Source organism: Natator depressus, chromosome 4 (assembly GCF_965152275.1).
Source record: "Natator depressus isolate rNatDep1 chromosome 4, rNatDep2.hap1, whole genome shotgun sequence".
NCBI classification, from domain to species: domain Eukaryota; kingdom Metazoa; phylum Chordata; order Testudines; family Cheloniidae; genus Natator; species Natator depressus.
This window is the reverse complement of record NC_134237.1, coordinates 123,344,587-123,367,972: the sequence shown is the minus strand read 5'-3', so window position 1 is coordinate 123,367,972 and position 23,386 is coordinate 123,344,587. Positions and strand designations below refer to the sequence as shown.

The 23,386-nt window shown below is 42.0% G+C and overlaps 1 protein-coding gene across 5 annotated transcripts in view; it reads left to right on the top strand.

Annotated features, from left to right (window-relative positions):
- The window catches only part of FGFR3 (fibroblast growth factor receptor 3), a 75,417-nt gene that overhangs the window by 17,908 nt on the left and 34,123 nt on the right, over positions 1-23,386 (top strand). For all 5 annotated transcript variants that reach the window (XM_074951832.1, XM_074951829.1, XM_074951831.1 and 2 more), the window contains exons 3-4: positions 12,126-12,389; positions 20,147-20,200. In XM_074951832.1, the coding sequence (XP_074807933.1) occupies positions 12,126-12,389; positions 20,147-20,200 (318 nt within the window). The remainder of the gene's footprint in view (positions 1-12,125; positions 12,390-20,146; positions 20,201-23,386) is intronic.

Sequence of the window (23,386 nt, the reverse complement as noted above, 5' to 3'; positions counted from 1 at the left end):
GTCTAAGCCGTGAAGACACTTGCTCTGAGCTCATCCTTAAGAATAAGGAACTATGCAAGGGGCCCATTTTATATCATTACAGGAAGACAATTTTTTTGTTTGGTTTTGCTTTACTCCCAGTATACATAAAAATAAGCGCCAGAAACCTTTACCATCTCCTAATATGTGTTGTGAGGTTTTTTAAAGGGTATTTTTTAAAATTGCTGAACTAAAGGCAATCGATAGTTTCATAATTACAAACACTAAACCATAGTCTCCAGGTAGAGGAGTTTCCCTCTTTATATGGAGGAGAAGGTAGAGTGAGGAAACAAGGCCAGGAGGTTTTGAGGTTTAATGCTTATTAAAGTTTTAGTGGGTGGGAAAATTCAATCAATACATTTTGTTTAATGCACTGAAACTGGTGTTAGCTTTCACTAGCTGCACTGGAGAGTAGTTTTCATTTTGAAACTAGGACACTCGTAGTTGGAATGACAATTAATGCTGAGTGAATATGGTCCCAGTTGGAAGCCCATTTTTGAATAGAATGAAAACTCCCCCACCTCCAAACATTGGCTCCAGAGTGTAGTAGCTTCCGTTTTTAATTAGCAAGCCAGGCAAAATTTAGCTCATTGTGTCTTTCTCCTCCTTTGGCCCAGTGGATAGCTTGGATTTCTCCGTCTTGTTGTCAGGAGGCTGTTCTTTTTATTTCGCTTCGTTTTTGGTGCAGGGGGCTTTCAGGATGCTTAGGATTAAACTCATTGTTCTGGGGTATTTACAGCCAGCTGCCTGTATTAAATGAAGATTAGAGGAGCGCACATTAAAAGTGCAAGGAAACTCAGAGGAACTGGGATTTGGTATCTGCATAGCTGTGAATTGAAGGGGAAAGGTTGGGGTTTTATGGCAGATTTTTCTGATGCCATGTGATCTCGAAGCAGACTCCATAAAGCATCACTAATAAATGCCCAGGCTGGTCCTGGCTGGGAGTGAAAAAGAAACTATGAATCTTTGCTGTTTCAGTAACTGCCTCAGAAACAAAACTCAAATCTAAACTTCTCCGTTCAGGCCTGCTGAACTTTGCACTGTTTAAATGTTTGTCTCATGACACATCCAGAGCACTCACGTGTAGACATTAACTAATTGTCAAAACACCTCTCTGAGGTAGGTAAGTCTCAGTATGCGGGAGATTAACTGTTTTGGAAGGAGGTGGAGGAATTAAGGGAGGGAACGCAATAAAAAATACCCCAAAACAGCCTTTAAATCTTCGCATTTTTTGCCTTTATAATGATGATGTACATGTTTGAAAGACTTTATAGCAAGGTTAAAAAAAACTTGCATTTCCCTCCTTCTCCTACGCCTCTTGTACTACTTGTTTGCTTAATTGACTGAATCTTGTTGCAAGCTTCCCAAGAGCCTAGCCAGTACCCTTCGCAACAGCCCAGCTGTGTGGGCTGGTCCGGCAAAGGGAGTAAGGATGTTGTGGTTATGGTCAAGGTTTGGATGTTGGGATGCTGAGGTTTTGTCAAAGGTCACTAAGGAAGCCTGTTGCAGAGGTGTGACAAGTATGTGTCCTGCTCCCGTAAAGATCAGTGACAAGACATCCATTAACTCCAGTGGGAACAGGATCCAGTCCTTAACCACCCTGTGCTCTAATTTCCCTATCTGTGTTGTAGGTTTAATATTTACCTACTTTTTGGGGATATTGAGAAGCTGAATCTCGCAATTGTTGCAAGTCCTTCTGAGATCCTTGGGTATAAGGAGAGCAAATCAAAATACTAACAATACATGCAACGTTGTGTTAGGGGCAGCCTCCTTTCCCCTTATGCTTGAAACATTGTGAGAGCAGGAGGCTGGTTGCTGCTTTTTCTTGTATTTATACAATTCAGCCTGCCTGTCAGTAGCTTCTCTCAGGTGCAGCAGGATATTCAGTCTTGTTCCTCCTTGTCACTTTGCCAGTCTAGCTTCCCCCTGTAAACGGCTCAGATCTTGAGGAGAGCTCCAGAATGTGCTACGCATGTGTTGCCACCAGCTGTTAGCCAACTTTGGAATGTATTAAAATGCAGCCTAAAGCATAGCCTGCAAGTCAAACATGGCCCAAAGAGTTCTAAAATGTAGGTCTCTATTCCCTCATCTTTAGTAGGGAGCCTCAATCCATGAGGGCTACAGGTCCCAGCATGTAGCGCCCCATCTTGGTCCAACAGTCGTCTTCTTGGATCGAGGCGGTGCGTTGCATTCTGGAGCTTGTCGTTTCCATGGCTGTTTTGAGCAACTCTGTCTGCAGTCCCAATTCAGGTAAAATGTGGGCACCTCACAACATCCTGTGTGTTTGCTATGCAAACATGTGCAAGTGTCTCTGCCATACTCTTCTCATTTACAATATGACCCTTTAGGACTGTTGATTAGTAAGTCGAGGATACTTCAGATCTGTTTTTAGAAAATGCTTCTGAATCATTATTGGGATAAAATCAAAGTTGGTCATTGTCTTTTTCATTTAAGTTCTGTTTGAGGATCCCCACATTGTGAAATAAATGCAGACACGTTTGAGCTCTATGGTGCACCAGATTTTAAGAAGACCTCGCCAGTCACTGTGCCCCACTGCTTTTAAGAGAAAAACACAGATTCCAAATCCTGCCCTCAATTCTGGACACGCAATAGCCATCGAAGTCCTGTGTCTAAGGGTAGATTTTAAATATTCCCAATTTGTTAGATGTATCTAGTTTAGTATAATGAGACCTGTTTGACTTACTACCTTATGAGAAAGGAAAGTAAATCTGAGCTAGAGTATGTCTGTAACTATTTTATATGTGTTACTTTATTTCTTCTTCTGACTCGGTATATCAATTAGGTGATTTAAGAAAACACTCCATTAAAAACAAAATACTGTAGAATCCTGATGAATCCTGTTTTCTACTTGGTTGATGAAACAGAAAGCTAATTGCTAGTAGTAAATCCATTCAAAGGAGGATTGGAGGGAAGGAGAAAAGTTAATATTACTCCTTGAATGCCACTTAATCTCTGAAACCTTTCATGCAGATGTAAATTAGGATTTGCACAACAGAGAGTCAACAGTGGCTCAGTAGATGAGGCAGATTTGTAACATCTGCTTTTCCATCCTAGAAGCCCTTCAAAGTCAGTATGACTGTATCCAATCCAAACGCTAATGATTTTTCCCATCAATCCGAGTTTATAAAGAAAACAATATACAAACAAAACAAAATCTGCTTATCATTTTTAATTACATTTAATGTTGTTTGTTTTTTTTAATTAAGTCTTTACTAAGAGGACTAACATTTTTCTACCTACGGTTGTGGTCATATGATGGCAGTTAATCTGTTTGCTTTTTTTTAGTAAAAGAACATTAACTTCTTAGGAAGAAACCTAGGCCAATAACAGTTCCAGAGTATGGAGGCTCTCATAGTGATAAACTGTTTTATACTGCAGTGGTTCTCATTATTATTTTGAAATCCATTTAAAGCTTTTTAAAAACAAAAAACCACAAACTACTGCTGAAAGATGAAATTGCTTCTTCAGAAGACTAGGGTCACATGCTTAAAAACTTGATTTCCTAAAGTCAGGCCCCTAGATTGCTGTTTAGGCACCTATACAGATGACCTGATTTTTCAACAATGTGGAGCACCCAGGAGTTCCCGTTGACTTCAGTCAGGCAGCTGGGTGCCCATTGCTTCTGTGAATCAGGCTGCTTCAGTGTTCTATTGTAGATGCCTGTGATTTTCAGGAATGTTGGGCAACCCCAATCCCTATTCTTGTTGCCTGTGAAAATCAGACCATATACCTGGATTTAGGTGCATAACTTAGGCAACCAATTTTGTGAATTTTGGCCTTTTGGCCTTTGAAGAATTTGTCATCTTTCATCTGATCTGAGTCTTGTTTTTAAAGGTTTAAAATAGATTGCAGAATAGTACTGAGAGATGGCAGCCTTCTGTTATTAAAGAAGCAAATATTTTTTTGCCCTAATAGTTTCTGAACTCCTGAACAATTACTGATCTTTGTTTCTTCCAAAGAAGCTAATGCAAACACCTACCTAGTGAAACATCCCAGATGGCATTGTTATCTGAAAGGAAAGACACTGTTTTTCTTGCACCATCACTGGTTACAGCCTGATACTGTGGAAAAATGATCCATGAAGGTTGAGAACCGTGCATTGAATTTTTTCTCCCCTTTTGTCAAAGATCTTACACAGAAAGCAACAAAATTGGTTTTGCCTGACAACGCTGCTCATTTGATTCCTAACACATGTTGGCACATTTATGTAACCATTATATTAAGTCTGTAATGGCATCTTCAACAAGGCACTACTGCTTCATTGGCATTATAATACCAAATCTATGTAATGTGATCTCTGCAAAGCAGTATAAATATCTCAGGGCAATGTCTAGCTGAGCCACATTGCCCTCAAGTGCGGGGAGCATTGCAAAAGGACTGGAGTTGTTGGGATCACAGCAGCCAAAAGGGGCGGGGGCGGGGGGGGGGGGTGGAATTTTGTGTTACGTAAAGTTGGAGAGCACTGCAGAATAATTTCATCATGATAGCCTGACATTGTTTGGTGACATTTCATCAACATTTGATGTTTGCTGCCCTGGATCAACTCCCCCACTCACTGCAAGGGTCATTCCCTTGACCTTATCTTTACTGACAAAATGTGCTTTATAAACAAGCAATCCCACAATCTTAATTGTAACCCGTTGCTCTCCCTTCCACCTCCCCTCTGTTTCTGTGTTACCAATTTTAATGTGATGTCTGGACGTAGATTGGGAGCTGCTTGGTTCAGGATCTGTTTCTTCTCCATGTTCTGTGACATACCTAACACACTTTACTCACCCACTTAGAAACATAATCATTCAGTATTTCCACGATAACATGGCAATGCAGTGTTCATGTCACTATGTATCTCTGATTGATGAGAACCTTGGATGCCCTTGCATTGGGGAGTGTGGCTAGAGCTTAATGTATGCAGGTAGTGAGGGGGTTTATAATAGGAGGAGGAAGGAAGAATAGCAGAAGCACAATCAGGTAGCACAAGAGTTTGCTGAGTTTTGTTCTCTCCGACTCTGATTTTTACGATGCTGTAACTTCCTTGACTTCATGGAGTTACTCCTGACTTCCTCTGCCGGGAGATTGGAACTGGAATCTGGACCAATGGACTCAGTGCTCAGTTGTGTCTATTAGCTTCTGCCCTTAGGTGGGTGAGGAGAGAGTAAGAGCTATTTGAGACTTCCTGATCCTGGAGCTGGCCAGAGCTGCTCTAAATTTTTTTGGGAGGGTTATGGCCCTCACAGGACCAACTGCCAACTGGAGATGGCTAGAACATGGTGGTGCTCTGGCCATGTCCCCTTCCTGGAACCACCCTTACAGGCCCTATATGCTGGGGCAGGCAGAGGAGCTGGCTATATCAGCTCTGTCACCCCCAGGCAAAATCTGCTGTGACGCAGAGGGTTGAGTGGGCCTCAGAGCTGTGTTCTCATTGCTCCACAGATTCATCTGTATAATTTTGAGCTCAATTTCCCATGGAGTGATCATAAATTAACTTCAACAGGTGAGCATACCTTGCATGGGTTGTATTCTAGGTGAAAGGTGGGTGGAGCAGGTTAGCTCCCCTGCAGGTAACAAAGTGTGTTCTTCACAATACCAAATTAATCAAACACTTTGATAAGATTGTGGAGTGACTATCTTTTTGTGTGAGACTTCATGTGCAATATGAAATACGTCCACCTTAACTAGAAAGGAGGTGCAAATGATAAGAGGGCCGATAATTTCATAATGTGACTCATTGACTTCAGTGGAGTTTCAGCAGGAATAAATTAATTTCAACCTATGTAGCTTTCCCCCTAAGACAAGAATAGCTTTCAGTCAGTATAACGAGAAAAAACACAGGGAATGGTAGAACTCACCATGCCTGTGTCTTCTAGAACAGAAATTGCCTCCAACGTGATTCACAAGTAGACGTTTTAATGAGGGAAGCAAAGATGTTTGACGTGAAGGCTAAAAGTGTGTCCTATGGTACCTGGATATTTTGCCACATAGAAGTTCTATATTGAGTCAGTGCTGTGGGCAGATAATTATGACCCCCTATTAACCCTTGTATGGAAGTCACCTAAGAGAAGGGAAGTCAAATCTCAAGTCTGATGGAATAAACTGATTACCCAACAAAGGAAGGATGGTCTGGTGGGTAAGGAACTGGGCTGAGATGCAAGGGATCTGTCTTCTACTCCCATCTCTGCCTTAGGCTTCCTGTATGACCCTGGGGAAATTATTTAATCTCTCTGTGCCTTAGTTTCTCTGCCTGTAAAATAGGGATAATACTTCCTTACCTCACGGGGGTGTGGTGAGGTTAAATTCATTGCTGGTTTTGGGGTGATGAGATTCTGTGAAGATATGGGCCATCTAAGTATATACAAACGCATTTCCTTACTTCTGGCCTTACACTGTTGGCCAAGTACTATATGAGTGTAATCCTCTGGAAACAGGACGCCACTCTCAATAGGCAGATGGTCTGACACTGTATTTTACTCCCATGTTCCTACTTAATCTGTTGTCACAACAGATTTTGCATGATAAAATATAGTTGCTGAATTATGTAGTATGGCGTTTGTCTATAGAATTAGAATGAAGCAAGGGATCGATACAGTGTAATTACCACAGTGCTTATTAAAATCTTTCATGTTACCTGCCCAGTTTTCAAAAAGTAAAATATCCTCCATTTAAAAGTAAAATAGCAGAATCATTTAGTCCCTTGTTACAGAGGACTGTAAAATGACCCTGTAAAACATCATTGTGGGGTTCAGAGGGTTAGCTGCATGATAGAGAGAGAGAGACATAGAGAGTGAGAGAGACACAATTCTAACTATACTGACTGCTGCAGTTTAAAAACAGTTGCAGGAGTTAAAAAAAAAAAAAAATTGGTTTCAGGTTCATCCCAAAATGAGTTTTGATGCCTAAGAGGAGTAGACATCTGATGGAAATACTAGCACACTTAAACATTGGAACTAAAAACCACGCCAAAAGGGAATTATTGCTATGGATGAGCCAAGCAAACAGGGAGATATGAAGTATCTTATAAGTGAACGCGCACACAGTCATTTGAAAGAGCTGAGCCAGTTGCTTTTTATTGTAGAAGACATTTCTTTATTAGCTCTTGTAGCAAATCTTTTTTTAATTCTCACCAGTCTGAAAATGGTATCTTTAATAAGTTTGCTACAAGGTCTTTCTAGCAGTGACATGCATTACTACAAGAGCTGATCTTCGTTAGAAGGGCCTCTTGGTAATTCTCTGCTCATTAGTGCTTTGGATAAACTAATAAATGGTTGAATTTTAGTCATATCATGGGAGTCCAAACCTAAATTACCTCCTCCTTTATAAGAACCTATTAAAGCTTCATACTCATTAATTCTAGCATGGTTGGTAAGTGACATAATAAGCTCCCATAACCCTTGTGATAATTTTTATACCTCTGAAAGTATTTGTTTGTAACTGTCTGTGGATTTTGAAGAGACACATTTAGGTCCCAAATTAAGTTTTTTTTTCTTTTGGGGGTGGGGAGGAGTTTTATGACCTAATTGTAACAGAAATAGTTCATGAAAGTTTTTGAAAGAAAGATCATTGAAAATGCTATTCTCTTTGGAGTGAGGGTGATCTTGTGGTTAAAGCACTGGACTGGGACTAAGGGGATCTGAATTCATTTTCTGGCTTTGCCCATAAACTTCCCCTTTGACCTTGGGCAAGTCACGCTGAGAGTCGTAGTTTAAGGCCAGAAGAGACCACCAGATCATCTATTCAGTCTGACCTCCTGTATATCATAGGCCACCAACACCTCCCAGCACCCGCACGCTAAACCTAGCTGTGCCTCAGTGTCTCGTCTGTGAAACGCTTCCAGTCTCCCACGCTTGTCTTTTCTTGTTTCAATTGTAAGCTCTTTGTGGCGGGGGTTGTCCCTCTTACTATGTCAGGCTGCAGTCACTATTGGAACCTCTAGGCTCTACCATAGTACAAATAAATAACAATAGTAACAGATGTTGCAAGACTAGAGAGCCCAGATATGAAACTAATGATTATTTTGACAGTTCCCAAAGTTGTGCTAGGCATTTCACAGGAGAGAAGACCAGAGAAACTGCCTACAATGACATGTAGCCTATTTGTGACCGCCAGTAGTAAATATCTCTAATGATGGACACTAGATAGGGAGGCCTGAGTTACTACAAAGAATTCTTTGCCAAGTGTCTGGTTGGTGGTGTTGCCCACATGCTCAGGGTGTAACTGATGACCATATTTGGGGTTGGGAAGGAATTTTTACCCAAGTCAGATTGACAGAGACTATGAGCAAACTAGAAAAGAAGCCTAGAAAAACAGACCTGTCTATTTTCCATTCTCTATGCGGATTAAAATGTATATAGATAGATAGATACAGCTAAGTAACTCAGTTGAGATCCAGTCGGGCAGCACTGTAGGGGGGAAGGGCAAGGTACCTTCCTAACAACCCTCATCAAAACAAAGCTGTCAGAAATGACAGATGACGGTGCTGTGGCCACAGCAGAGACCTCAGACCTCAGCTGTTGCCAGTCCAGAGCCTAGAGTAAATGTGTCCTTTATTACAGTAACCCCAAAATGGCTTTTGTAAAAATAGTTTGTCGCTTTGTCATGAAACAGTTTCATTATCACTTTAAAAGGGAGGCTTATTTTTAAATGGCTGTTCCATTCAGTGCAGTTTGCATTTAGTCTGGGCTTGTTCCTGTTTGGTGAATTTATGATATAAACGCCAAAATATACAAGTCTTGATCACTTGGCAAACAACTTGGGTAAAACCGTGTATTTTATATGGATGAATTGTGCAGCTGCATGGGGTTTGTTTTCTAATGGATTAAATTAGCAAGAACTTCCATCAAGGTCAATAGACAAAGAACAGTACTCAGGCTTGCAAGTGTGAAGCTATATATGGGGTCCTTACATTGCAGGTCAGAAGTTAGCACTATTGAAGTAATACTCGGGTTGTGGTGCAAACCAGGAAAACCAAGGAAATTCATAGTTAAATGGAAAACACCATAGTGGTGTTTCCTCTCCTCAGCTGTGTTCTGCCCAGGGGTCTCACAGGTCTGATGTCCATGAGGAGTTTTCCTCAAAACTGTTGTTCAGTGGGAAACTGGGTTTTGACAAAATGAAATTTTTCATGCAAAGTATGTGCCTTCTCCAGAAACTTAGTTTTTTTCATCAAAAAAATGAACACTTGAAAACTGAAATATTTCAGCGTGTGAACGTTGCTGCAGTGCCTCTTGGGGATTCGAGTTCAGCTGCTTCATGTTCACATTTTCCTCTGTGGGCCAGGCTCCCGGCCAGATGACCTCTCCCATGAGGGGCCATGGCCAGGGGCTCACATGATGCACCATCTCCCGCTCCAAGAGCGGAGACCATTGTGCATCATGGGTATGTCGTCTGAGCATGAAGCCTATAGAGAAGAATGGGAACGTGAGGCAGCTGACCTACAACTTCCATAAAACAACTGAGCAGCACTTACAAATTTAAGTATTCAAGTTTATGGCTGAAATATTTTGATATTCAAATTTCCACTGAAAATGAAAAATATCCAGGGGAGGCAAATTTTTTGACCAGCTCTAATCCTAACGCTTAATTGCCACAGGACAACCTAAAGATAGAGGCCCAGATCTTCAGCTAGTGTCAACTGGTTTCACTACATTGAGCACACTAGCTGAGGATCTGATCCACTGATGTCCAATTACAAATCCAGACCTGAACTTCCTCCGATCGGGACAAGGATCTGAAGTTGAGCTAAATTTAAGGTGTATTTGAATCATAGGTTTGGACCCATCTTTGAATGATGGAGGGTGAAATCCTGGTTCCATTGAAGTCAGTGGAAGTGTTGCAATTGACATCAGCAGGACCAGGGTTTCACCTTGAGGTTGAGTGGCAGTTTACTGATTATTCTCATTAATTGGTGTAAACTGGGAGTAACTCTGTTGAAGTAAATAGTTACACCAGAGTAAAATCAATGCCAGTGCAAAATCAGACCCTGGAATTGCAGTCTCAGTGTGTATGTATAACTGTTGTTAAAATTGATGGAAGTTAAACAAACAGCTTACCTATGAGAAACATCAAGGCTTTAAACTTCTTTTCTTTTGTCACCATCTCATATAAAACTAAACACGACAGATTTCTACTACAGTAAGTGCTCAATATGCTGCAGCATTGTTGCTACGAGCTCTTGTGTTTTGGAACATCATGATTGAATATAGATGCCTGGAGCTTTGTGTCCAGCCTTAGGGTTGTTTTGTCTGTGCAGCTCCTAGCTGGCTGGATAGATTAAAATTCTGCTCCATTTTGAATGCAGTGGCTATTTCAGAGCTACTGAATGGGTCAGTTAACTTTTAAAACTCTTCCCGCCCCTTGTGCTCTGCCCAACCTTCTCTCCTGGAGTCTTCTTCACCCATTCTGTGGGCACCATCACACCACCTCATATTTCTGAAACAAAGTCTCCATTAAGGTCCATGAAACATTCCAGTGGTACTAACCATATGCAAGTCTGTGTGTGTTCTACATTGTAAAGTATGACCACGGGAAGGGCCAAATCCTCAGTCACGTGAGTATCCCCATTGAAATCTGTGCAGGGACTCTCAGGGGACTAGGATTTGGACTCTGGACCATGAGCCCTTCAAGTCAGGGACTTATTTGTTTGCCCCAGCCCACCCAGCATGCAGCATCGTATGCGGTTATGACTCCACTGCATTTTGTAGGCTATCCCACGTTTTGGCCATTTTTCTAGCTTTTTCCTGCCTCAAGAAGGAGTGGAGACAGCCTCTCTAGCCCTGCCAGAAACCAGGCTGTACAATGGCGCTGTGTGTGCATGACTGCGATACTAGTGATTTTTTTTTTTCTTTCTTTTTGCCTTCCTGCTTGCTGGGGGATCAGGAGGAGGGCAGGGCAGGGCTTAATTCTGACAAGCCACAGGAATGGGAGGCTCTGGGCAGAGGAGAACAGCAGCAGCAGGAGCAGAACTTAGATAACTTATTGTAGAGATGACCCCCATGTTTCCCCTTCCCAGTTAAGCATAGTGGTTTATAAAGTGTTTTGAAGTGAAAGATAATACATTAGCATAAGGGGTGAAGTCTTGCCCCCTTGCAGTCTGTGGGAGCTTTGACATTGACTTCTCAAAGGCCAGGATTTCACCCTAGATATTAACCTTGGGTTATCCATTTGCCATAAGATACACAAATAAGGGAGCCAAAATCATCCTCCCTCATGAACTATTTGTCTCTTCTTTAAAATAAAATAAAATAAAATTGGCCAAAATAACATTTTGTTTAATTGAAGAAAGAGAAACGGCCCCAGGCCTGATGCCTAATGTAAGCTGAAGCTCACTACAGAAAATGTCTGTAGCTCAATTACAAACCTCAAAAAGAGAGAGGGCTTTGTAGGGGCAATGCTGACACAGCTGCAAAAAAAACAAACAAACAAAAAAAAAAGGCCCAATCCTGCCTAGTCCTGCTTCAGTCCTGTTGACCCGTGGCATGTTGTAATGTGAGGCTCTAGGGAACAAGTTGTAAACCTGGTGGCACTAATTCCAAAATCATTTATTTCACTGACAGCACGTACTGTTTTTGTACTGCAACTTTGCTTGAATTTCATTCACTTCATTGACCTCACAGTGAGTAAAGCAAGCAGGATTTAGTGCCATCAGTACCTCTAAGTGAGCTGCTGTTAAAGTACCAGCAGCCCTCGGCTTTGACGTTCGAGTTACGACAAAAGGCACTTAGGACGTTTATAAATTGTCATAGTGTTTTGACTTTACGACACTCGATCCAACATTGTTCCTATGGGAAATTCGAGTTATGACATTTTCGACTTATGGCTCAATTTTCAGGAACCAATTGTGTCATAAGTCCAAGGGCTGCCTGTACTCAATCTAAACAGCACCTGTATGGTGCTGAATGCTGTTATCTGACTAAGGCAAACCATTGATTGTCACCAATTGATGGTATTTCCGCAGGTTTCATCTCTTGGCTCCTAGGTGCATGAGATTAGCAAGGATACAGGTGCCATGGCTGCTGTCATCAGTCAAGCCAGGCTCTTTGATCACTGTTTGATCCCTGCGTTATTTAGTTATTTATTTTTCTTCTCCATCACAGAATATCTGGGGAGCGAGACTGCCTTTCTGGAGGAATTGGTGTTTGGAAGTGGAGATACCATTGAACTTTCCTGTAACACCCAGGGCTCTTCCATGTCAGTTTTCTGGTTCAAAGATGGCATTGGGATTGCACCTACCAACAGAACACATATTGGACAAAAACTGTTGAAGATAATTAATGTGTCATATGAGGACTCTGGGCTGTACAGTTGCAAGCCACGGCATTCCAGTGAGGTTCTGGGTAACTTTACAGTCAGAGTAACAGGTGAGTGCTGTAGTGCAAATTTTTTTTTGTTTTGTTTTTTATTCTTGTTTCTACAGATGGCCAACATAGCTGGCATTCGTTCTCTATATTCTGCGGGCTTTTACATGAACTCTCAATTTCTAGCAAAGTCAAAGTAGACAGAAGTAGAAACCACTTTTCTGTAATGCATGTTAGTCTAGAGATTCATATCATGGGAGCTTTGGAAATGCTGTTATACAGATTGAAACCAAAATCCCCCTGAATGCTTATAGATGTTTAATTCACAGTACTTGGTAAAGTACCATAAACGATACACATCCCTTTGAGGTATTTTATGGATGGGTAAACTGAGGAATAGAACTCAGGAGTCCTGACTACTAATCCCCAGTTCTAGCTGATAGACAGTACTTCCTCCCTAACCACATGACATAATTTTGCGGATCCATTTTAGAAATATCATTTTTGTACACAATCTATTTGGCAATCTGGTACTTAATCTTAGGGCATTAAATTTATTATTGCATACTACATCTTTGCACTGGTGTTGGCACACAGGGTGGAAATACAGACTTTCACAGATTCTAAAGTCAGAAGGGACACTGAAATAATCTAATCTTACCTCCTGTGTAGTACAGGTCATAGAACTTCCCCCAAATAATTCCAAGAGCAGATCTTTTAGAAAAACATCCAGATTTTAAAACTTGCCAGTGATGGAGAATCCACTGCAACCCCCAGTAAATTGTTCCAGCACTTAATTACTCTCACTGTTAAAAATGTACATCTTATTCCCTTGGCCCCTTTCATCCCTCTGTCATTAGCTGCTGCTTCCATCTGCTTTGTGGTGTTGTGGTGGACTGTTTTGCCCTTCCCGCTAAAGGTTCTTCATAACATTTCTCTTGGGCACCCTCATTTCCTCGCACCAGTTGGTTTCCACTTGACAGCTTCATGTGGAGTCTGTGTGTTGACATCCAGAGTATGTGCCCCAAATATGTGCAATGTCCCCTTCTCATTCTAGTGGAAATGGGCTCCTGGTTTTCAGTGGCATTAAACGGAACATATCAAAACTTTCAAACAAATATGTATCAATGAAACAGCTCCTGTCATTTGCCTAACCTTTTTAGCATAATTAAGATAATTAGGGCTGGACAACCACAAACTGCTCCAAACATAGATTACTGAACTCTAAGGTGCCAGAATGTCTCTGTTTCTGACAAGTAATTAGTAGATAATTAGCTAAGAACACCCATCATTATTGAAAACTGCTGGACAGGTGGTTGGATAAACATCAGTGTCATTAGTTGATAATAATCCTGATTAAATAGATTAAGGCAGTGGTTCTCAAACTTTTGTATTGGTGACCTCTATTCATACAGCAAGCCTCTGAGTGTGACCCACTCACTATAAAATTTTAATTTTATAAATTAAAAACACATTTTTTATATTTAACACCATTATAAATGCTGGAGGCAAAGCAACATCTGGGGCTGGAGGTAACATCTCGCGACCCTCCATGTAATAACCTTACAACCCTATGAGGGGTCATGACCCCCAGGTTGAGAACCCCTGGATTAAGACCTGGCTTTCAAAGTATCTACGGATTTTGAGTCACCTATGGGCACTTTGAACCTATCTCCGTTTACTTCCTTTGGAGTTGAGTGCTAAGCATTTCAGTAAACTAGGCCCTGGGCCCAGATCCTCCAAGGTATTTAGGTGCCAAAAATACCTTTTGAAGATAGTGGCCTGGGTGTCTCAAATTGGACCCTTCAAAAATGGAGGCACCCACTTCTGAAAATCTGTCCCTAACCTTTTACAGTATCAAGTCACTCTTCTACTGCACCCGTAGTGATAACCAGACAGATGTAATCTGAAAACATACACTCAGTCCCCTCACAGGGGGTCTCTCACCATAGCTGGAACATTGTACAAATAATGAAATCCAAATTGTTTAAGGAAAAATCTTAATCTTGACAAACATCTGATTGTAATTGAACATTATTGGAGATCACTGTGAACATTTCAGGGTCATATCAATTAAATGGTTAAAGAAGTATTTGGCTCTTGAAAGATTTTCTTTAACTAGGTGCGATTATTGGGAATAGGGAACTTCAGGTTGTTAAAAAAAAAAAAAAAAAAAGATACAAACGTTTCTAAAGTGTCATTAAAATGCTTTTGAGTTCAAGGGGCAACGGAGGCAGGAAAGGGCAGCTGGCTATACACTCAAGTGAAACAGCTGTCAGACCAAAAAGTGGTAAAGTGAGAAATTGTTTTTAATAGTGGAAAGACTGATAATCTTGTGCTTTTAAAAGTTTAAGCCCCTGTGTTTTTCTTCTTGGCTAATAATAGCTAATAACCGCTTGAGAGCAAGTGAGTAACCTGAACCACCATTCTGCCAACATTATGCATCTTTGATTCTGTTAGCTCAGTGTCATTACAACCAAAGTGCTGCTGGGAGTTTCAGTTTTAGCTGTCAGCCATGTTTGTTTTAAACTTTGAAGCCTTTGCATTGGGTGGCACTAGTGGCTCCTGTTATATTCGCTTATGTTTCTTCATAATTACTACTGATTGCTTAGCGTTCAACTCCAAGAGTGAGACTGTAATCTGAGAGTGGGGTTTACATTCCTGCATTTTAAAAGTAACACCAGGGTTAGTTAGAATTCCTTAGATATCTAAATATTTGTTCGCTAAGATTATGTGGCATAATTACTCAGTTACCCTGGTATTGGTAGTAACAAACTGGAGTTTACTCTGTAACTGAGCAAAAGTAGGTCCTTTAAACTTATAGACACGCGTGTTTAAAATTTCCGTTTAATAAATGGTACAGGTACCTAGTGTCTCTGAGAGAGAGCTTCCTTCTTAATGATGCTTCCAGATCCACATTAGATTTACTCAGGAGGGCCAGATTACTATGTTAATGTCCATCCCTTCCGGGGTAACTAAGTTCAACAAACACTTCCTACACCTGGTGTCAGGTCCTGGCCCCTGACTGTGCTCATGCTGCTTTGCCAATGGTGGCCAGGCACTCCCCTCTACACTAGGTTCCAGCCCAGGGACCCTGTAACTGTCAGCCATGGTTTACATAGTTCCCTTGCCGGTGTTTCCCTGGGTCTCTTCCTGCCCAGCCTCTCTCAGCCTTTCTTCCCCACAACTTCCCTGGGTTGACCCTTCTTTCAGGGTTAGGATCCCAGGGTTTATTCTTCCCTCCCTCCGTCCATCTGTCCAGGTTTCTTCCGCTGTTCCTAAAGAGAGTGAGTGCGCGCTTTCTTCTGCTCTTAGCTTCCTGGCTTTGTACTAACCAGCTTGCTCCTGCTCAGCTGGGCTTCATGATCAATTAAGCCTGGTTTTCCCTCAAGGTGCAGCTAGGTACCATAGTTGGCCTGTCAGGTCCATATTAACCCTTTCGGGGCCTGTGTGAGGTGTACACCCTCTATCACAAGGAGTAAAACGAATCAACTTTTTCATTAAGGTGATCTGGAAATCAGGTTCAAAATTATTGCCTTGTACAGTAAAGGTTAATTAAAGAATAGATTTGTGTATGAATAGACTTAGAACCTTTTAAGCTTTGTCTTTAAAGCACAGGACCCTGGGTGTGGGTGGGATTCAGGACTTCACTAGTTAAGAAGGGATAGCCCCATTTCCCACCTGCAAACATTAATGCTTACATCTGTCTTTAAAAAAAAAAAAAAAAAAAAAAAAAACACTTCAGAATTGATCCTGCGTGCCAATTATTGACGCTCCAGTTCTGCAAGCCTCCCATGAACAGAATTGCCCTTGGAGCTGATGGGTGAGTGGAGTCATGGCAGGACAGGATCTCAGGTTACTAGTACTTGGTCTTTTCTCACAGTGCCAAAATGCAGCTTTTGAAAACTCCAGGCCAAGATTTTCAAAAATGGGTGCTTAATGCTAAGGTCCTGTGATCATATTTAGGCACCGACACAAGTGACTTGATTTTTCAAAAGTAGTGTGTGCCCAGCAGGTCCCCACTGAATTCAGTTCCAGTCTGGAACTCTCAGCACTTCTGAAGTCAGTCCACTTCGTTAGGCACCTGAATATGAACTTAGTCTCCTAACTTTAGACACCCATTTTTAAAACCTTGATTCTAGTCTTTCTGAACAGACTCAGCATTGTGAGTAAGATGAGACAGACCGTTTCTTTCTGTCAGTGATAACACTTACCTGATAGGAAAGGAAAACACCATCCATGAAATCTGTTTGATTTCTTGTCAAAGTATAGTATTTAGTGAAGAATGTGCTCCCCCCCCCCCCCCACACACACACACACAGTTAAGACTATATATTTTAAAGCATATAAATATCATTATAATCATGCATGCCAAAATAAGGATTACCAAACCTCATGCTTTCAAGATGCAGGGTGAGGAAGGATTTTACCCCTTCCCTCTCCCTTGTACAGCAGTGCACGTTTGGTCATGTTCTTGCCTTCATCAGGGTCTGTAGCAGATATTGTCAAAGGACCCAGTTCAGCAAAGCCCTTAAGCACATGGAAAACTTTCACCAAGTCCCATGGGATTTTAATGGGACTTAGACACATGCCGAAAGTTGTGCACATGCTTAAATGAATCTGGGCCAAACACAGGATGCTAGGTATGATGTCCCGATAATCTAATGCAATATGGTAACTCCTGTGTTTCTATACTGTGAATATTTCTGCAGGTTTCTCCAGATTCTGTAGAACAGTAATACGTTTATTAGCTTTTTCACTGTATTTATCAGTCAGCTGGATAAAAGACGATACAAAAATTGCAAGAACTCATCCTGGAACAAAGGCTGTTCTGCCCAACTTTGGCTAAATTGGATGCATTACGTTTCTGGCCACATGTTGAACGTTCATAGAATTTCTTACTGCCTAAAAATCTACTGCCAATTTCTTTTATTGCTATATCAAAATGTAAAAACAGCTGCATAATATTATGCCTTTTTTATATTTACTGGAGATTATTTAAAGTAAGAAGCAATGAATAATGCTCAAGCTTACAAACAGGCTTCAGGGTATTATTTTATTGGTTGGTGGTTTCTAAACTAACAGTAGCCACTCAGAAAAAAAGAACTAACAACCTTTTGTAGACAGCTCAATAAATGCAAACATGGTGTTAGGTGATGTGAAATGGTAGGGGTGAATATAGAAAATAATATAAAGCCATTACATATTGGTAATATGCTCTCACCTGGCATATGCATTTTTGGTCTCAAAAAGAATATATCCCATTGCAGAAAGGATATAACCAAAAAAGAAGAGATCCAGAGAAGGGTAGTAGTGAAAGTGCCTAGAAGCATGGAGCGACTTGGATATGAGGAGAGATTTTGAAAGATTGGGGTTGTGTAGCTTAGAGAGGAGCTAACAAGAGGTGAAATAACAGTGAGGTATTAATTTAATGAATAGTCTAGAGACAACAAACTAGATTCTCCCATTTTCCCTTTGAGACCTAATGAAATGAAAAGAGCTCAGATTTAAAGCTGGCAAAAGGAAATACTGTATTTGTCAAAGAAGCTTCCCCTTTAGGTAGCCTTAGTCCATTGTTATGGGGTTTTTTTACATCTGAAATACCTGATGCTGACCATTACTGGATATGGGGTATTGGAGTAGTGGACAATTGGTTGGATCTGGTCTGACAGTCTCAGTGTTAGTCAACTGTGTGAGGAAATAAAGTGCATCGTTGGGCCTCACACCCGCAAGGTGCAGTGGGAGCAGTGGCTCTATTACATGATGCCTCCCAGAGGCGGCGCGTGACCTCACATGCTCTCCCCCTCCCCCCGATTTCTGCCTTCCATTTGGCCCTGCTCCCTGAAATGCTGATGTAGCAGGGCAGAGCCCACCCAGTCCCATGCTGTCTCTAGCCCCCTACCCCAAGAGTTACGCATTGTCTCTGATCCCACCTGACACCCAGACACTTCAAAGCCCTTCTGCATGGTCAGGGCTTTGTGGCTCCTGGAGGCAGAGCAAGGGAGCAGCTGCTTTGCATGACATGGACTGTTTGGAACCAAGGAATTTTTCCATCAGAAATCTACCAAGCTGTAGTAGCTGCAGAAGACTACCACGTGATTCCTCTGGAGGGTTTTGTCCAGAACATCCATATAGACTGGACGCCCTGCCCATGACCCCAGCTTCCCCTCAAATCCTCCCTCACTGTGTTTCTACAGAGGAGCACAAAACAGGCAAGAGATGCAGAGCACCTGTACCCATTGCCCCCACCCGGTACTGCAGTTCAGCTGCTCATGCCTATAGGAGCATCATGACCTGGCCATTGCAAATATGTGCGCTGTGTCTCCAGAGCTGAAAACACTAACAACTCCACTGGCAGGCAGAGCTGCACTTACATAAAGTACCTGCTTTCCTAGGCTGGGTCTGCACTGCGTGCGTACTTCAGTATGAAAAATCCACATCCGAGCGACGCGGTTTTGCTGCCCTTAACCCCCCATGTAGACAGTGCTGTGTCGGCAGGAGACTTTCTCCTACCAACTGTCACGGAGGTGGATTTATTAAGCCCACAGGAGAGCTCCCGTCAACTTAAAGCGCCTTCACCAAATGTGCTGTAGCGGCGCTGATGTAAATTTGTAGTGTAGACCTGCCCCATGTCTCCTGATTGTAATGAAGGTACCGTGCTGCAGTTGTGACCGAGTGGCAAATGGTGGGTTTCCCTGTCCTCCTATCTCAAGTATCTTCCCCTTTGTAGTACTTAGTTCCCAAGAGTGTTAGTGGAAAGACCTGGTCTGGGGAACAGGTGAGAAGAGTCTGTGTCAGAAAAATAAGGGTGAGGAGGATGAAATGAAAAGGAAATAAAATTCTAATTGAATCACTCTTGTGATTTCACCATTGCACTAGTTCACTAGTCATCATAGGCCTTCAAAGACTTAACACACATGCTTAATGTAATGCACCATTTGTGATCCCATAGCAATGTGGAGTCAATGGGACTACTCAGAGTGTAATGTTATGCACACTGGTAAGTCTTTGCAAGATCAGGGATTCAGAGTTTTTCAGCCTAGACAGGAGCTGAGGTCCGGCTCCTCAAAAATATTGAGGCACCTGGCGCCCATGAGTTAGGCCCCTAAATACTTTTGAGCATCTGGACCTGAATATCTAAGATTTGAAATAGCCAGACAGGATCCTTCTTGGGGAAAATACTTTCCGGCAATCTTTAGCCACCATAAAGAAGAAGAAAAAAATCACAAGTCTTGGGGGTAAGAGGTTGTTGGTTGGTTATTTTGGTTTTTTTGCTGATAATCTTTAACACAAGGTTGAGGGAAACAATTCACACTTCTGCTGCTTCTGCTGTTTGGTTAGCTGTTCTGCATGGGCAAGTTGATAGCAGTGGAAAGAAGGAGGGCTTCCTTTATTGTTCTCTTGGATGAAATCTTAGATTCTGCAGAAGACAGTAAAAAATCGCAGAAAGGCCCTGAAGTTAGAGTTTCTGAGACACGTAGGGCCTAGTTTTCATTAGGGCTGCAGCTGCCCTCCGTTTTGGCATGCACACGCCTGTGGTATTTGTCCATCAATCTCCATTCCCCAGAAGTGACCGATCCTCTTTTGGACAAATGTGAAAAATCCTCTCACTTGTGCCCAAAAATGCAGTTATGGAGGGTGGGGGAAGGTGCAACGTTTCACATATGGAAGCTGCCTCTCGAGAGTCTGCTCCATAGTGGTTTAAAAAAATGACTGAGTTTAATCTACCGTTTCTTGTAGTGGTATCAAGAAAATGAAATACTGGAACACCAGTAGTAGTAGCACAAGAAGTGACTTTTTTTTCTTTCTTCCCTTTCAAGATTCTCCATCATCAGGTGACGATGAAGATGATGATGATGAGTCTGAAGACACAGGTAATGGCTTGTTCCTGAATGCATAGTCTGTTTCTTTAAAGATGTCGTTCATACTATTTCCACTCAAGAAGATGGTGTTTTCATTGATTACAATGTAGGGCATACAGCATATTATTATTATTCAGAATGTATATGGGGAACTGTGCAGCCTGGTGGATAGGGCACAGTCATGCATTCAGGAGACCTGAGCTCTTGTCCTGTCTGTGCTGTGGACTCACTTGGTGACCTGGGACAAGGGACAGAACATCTCTCTGCCTCAGTTTCCCTGTCTGTAAAACAGGAATGCGTTACCTACCTTTTGAAGTGCACTAAGGAGGTATCTTAGCTCATTCAAAGTTGAAGGTGATAGCCTGTAGCATTGGAAATAAGAATTCCCCTAGGTTTGGTACCTAGCCACCATAATGATGTGTGCTCTAGAAGTTCATAAATGATGGTAGGGCAGATAGTTATTATAAGGTCTTTATATTTATGCTCAAATACCAGGGTGGTGGTGATCTTCTAAAAATCTAGATAGATTTGACCTATCGCTTCAGCTTCTTGAACTATGGTATTAAACCTGTCCTTATATTTAAATTCAGGCAAACTCATTCTACCTGTGTTTTTTATTTCAGTGTCGCTATACTGATTCTACACCAATGGAGTATCTGAGCCTGTATTTTCTTTAGCCAGTTTAATGTTTTTTCTTTACTAGCTAGCTTTTTGAGGGAAGGAGCAGCCTTAGGCAAGATTCATTGATGCCCTAAGCAAGTACAACTCCATTTGATCTACACCCTCTGATACTCCTAGTGAAATCAGCCCCAAATCTGAGCCTCACATTGTTTTCATTTTTCAGTGAGGCTCTGTCAACCCTTGTGCATGGTACTTTGAGTGTAATCTCATTAATCTGGATCATTTCATGCTTCAGAGGCGTTAGTGTTGTCTTTTATTATTCACTTTATATTTCTGCAAGGCACATTGCTTGTGTGTGTGTGTGTGTGTGTTAATAAATCTATGTCTAGTATTTGAACTCCAAATCAGCTCTGTACCTTGGCAGAAATTCAGCATGACTGGAACATTTCTCCTACCCACAGCATTAGATCTCTAGGACTCTGTAAAACAGGTCTGCCACTGTAATAAATTTGTACCAGGGTGTCTTGCAAGAGGTGAACAGTAATTGGGAGTTACGGTGCCAGCTGAGCCATCGGCAACAGTTAGTGGTTTTCTGATACCTGCTCGTTAAGGGCCTGCTACTGACCAGCACCTCCTGACAAACACTGAGCACCTTTAATGCTTTGAAGCCAGTGGAAGTGAAGCAAGTAGTCAGCACTACTCAGGATTTGGCCCTGACTTAGAGAAACTCCTGATTTAACACAATTTATCGTTCTTTGCTTGTTTATGTATAGATATTTTTTTTAAAATATGGGTTATGGTAAACTGCTTCATCTCTTAGCACCGGGTGTCACAAAACACGGGCTGTGTGGTGTTACAAAAGGACACATTTTTCTTAAATTAAAAAGAAAAACCACACGTGTTTTGCCACATGTATTTATAGCTTATATTCTGGGTTTCCTTGACTTTCAGGGCTTCTTTTTTTAGAGCAGAAGGTAACCACTAGATTTACACCAAGGCCTCGCTATGAAGAGCTGGATTCTCTTTGGCTATACAATGGTCAATTAGGCTAGTGTGCGAAAACAGAAAGCTGTGAAATCATGTGGCTTGTGGCAGTGTGAAAGTGCTTTTTCCACCAGATGAAGGTGGACCCGCCGGTTAATCTTTGTCCAGTGTTCCTGAGTTTATTGCATAAATGGGAACCATGTCGTCAATCCCTTTGCTGCTGTATGGGACGCTTTGACACATGACCATCTATGGTATGGTAATCGTAAGTGCCAAAGATGGAAAAGTTGTGTTTGATCATCTAGGTCTCCCCCTAACTCCCAGGGCAATGTATTCAGAGTTCTTCACCCCATGGCCTTGTGTGTAGCCCTGATCCCACATTTCCCACTGGCAAAAAGCAGTAGGTACATGCCAGTGAAAACCATGCTGACTATTAGCAGAAACCTTCTGTATGTGCACGTGTGAAAAGGGGCCAGTCTGGGGGTATGTCTGTTGTTCCTTCTCCCCCCACCCTCATTGGCTCATGCAGCCAGAGCGCGAGCAGGGGTCAGTACAGAGGCCCAGTGCTTCCTCACAAATGGCCCTGTGCCTCTTGCAGAGATCTGCACGGATCACAAGGGAGCCATACCATGTAGGACCCAAGCCCCTTGCCCTTCCACAGGAACCTGCCCCAAGAAGTGTCTTCCACGGAACCTGGCAGAGCTTCTTCCCCACTCTCTCTCAGGTTTTCCCCACAGGAGAGAGAATATTGTGACCCTTCGTTCTCAGTCCACGATTTTATCAGGAGTCTCACAATACGTGGAGTTTTTCTTAGAGCTCCAGTTCCTGGAGTCATGTGATAATGTGAGACTCTCAGCTTATTTCATTTTGGTTTGGGTTTTTAAATAGTTTCTAGCTCTTGTGGCTGCAGAGAAAAGCTTGAAAATGCAACCCCCAAAAGTTTCCAAGATCAGAAGGGAAATATAAGACCCATCCGACCCCAAGTGTATTCTTTTCTAATGTTGTGGGTTTTAAGCCAATCTCGTGATCTTTTGGCGCCTGACTTGTGATTTTTTGAATGATTGGGGCTGGCAGCATCAGAGCTGGGAAACAAAGCAAAGACTCTCCTAAGCGGGACAGATACATGATGCAGAAACCCTGTAGAACGTTGAGGCAATGCATCTGCATAGAGTTCTCTGCTACTTCCATCTTCTTTTAATCCTCAGAAGTTTACCTGGCTAATACAAGTGGCACTTCTTGGATGTACTACTCTTTGGATCCATGCATATGATACAGAGGTATAGACAGAGATAGTCAGTGACTTCAGTGGAGCTGTAACAGTTTACAGCAGCTGAGGATCTCTCCCATTAAGTCAAGTTTTCGAGGACTAAGCCAAGCATGAAGTTCTAGAGATTACAGTCTGGGCACATCTAGTTCCATGAGAAGATACAAAACTGGGCAAAGGCCCAGAATTATTGAGGGCTTCAATGGAAATGGAAACCTAATAGTAAAATTGGAGGTGACCCCTCCTTAAAAAACAAAAAACATCTGGGAATAGCTTCTGTAACTTCAAATCACACCCAGATTTGCTTCAGCCAAGTTACAAATTGCGAT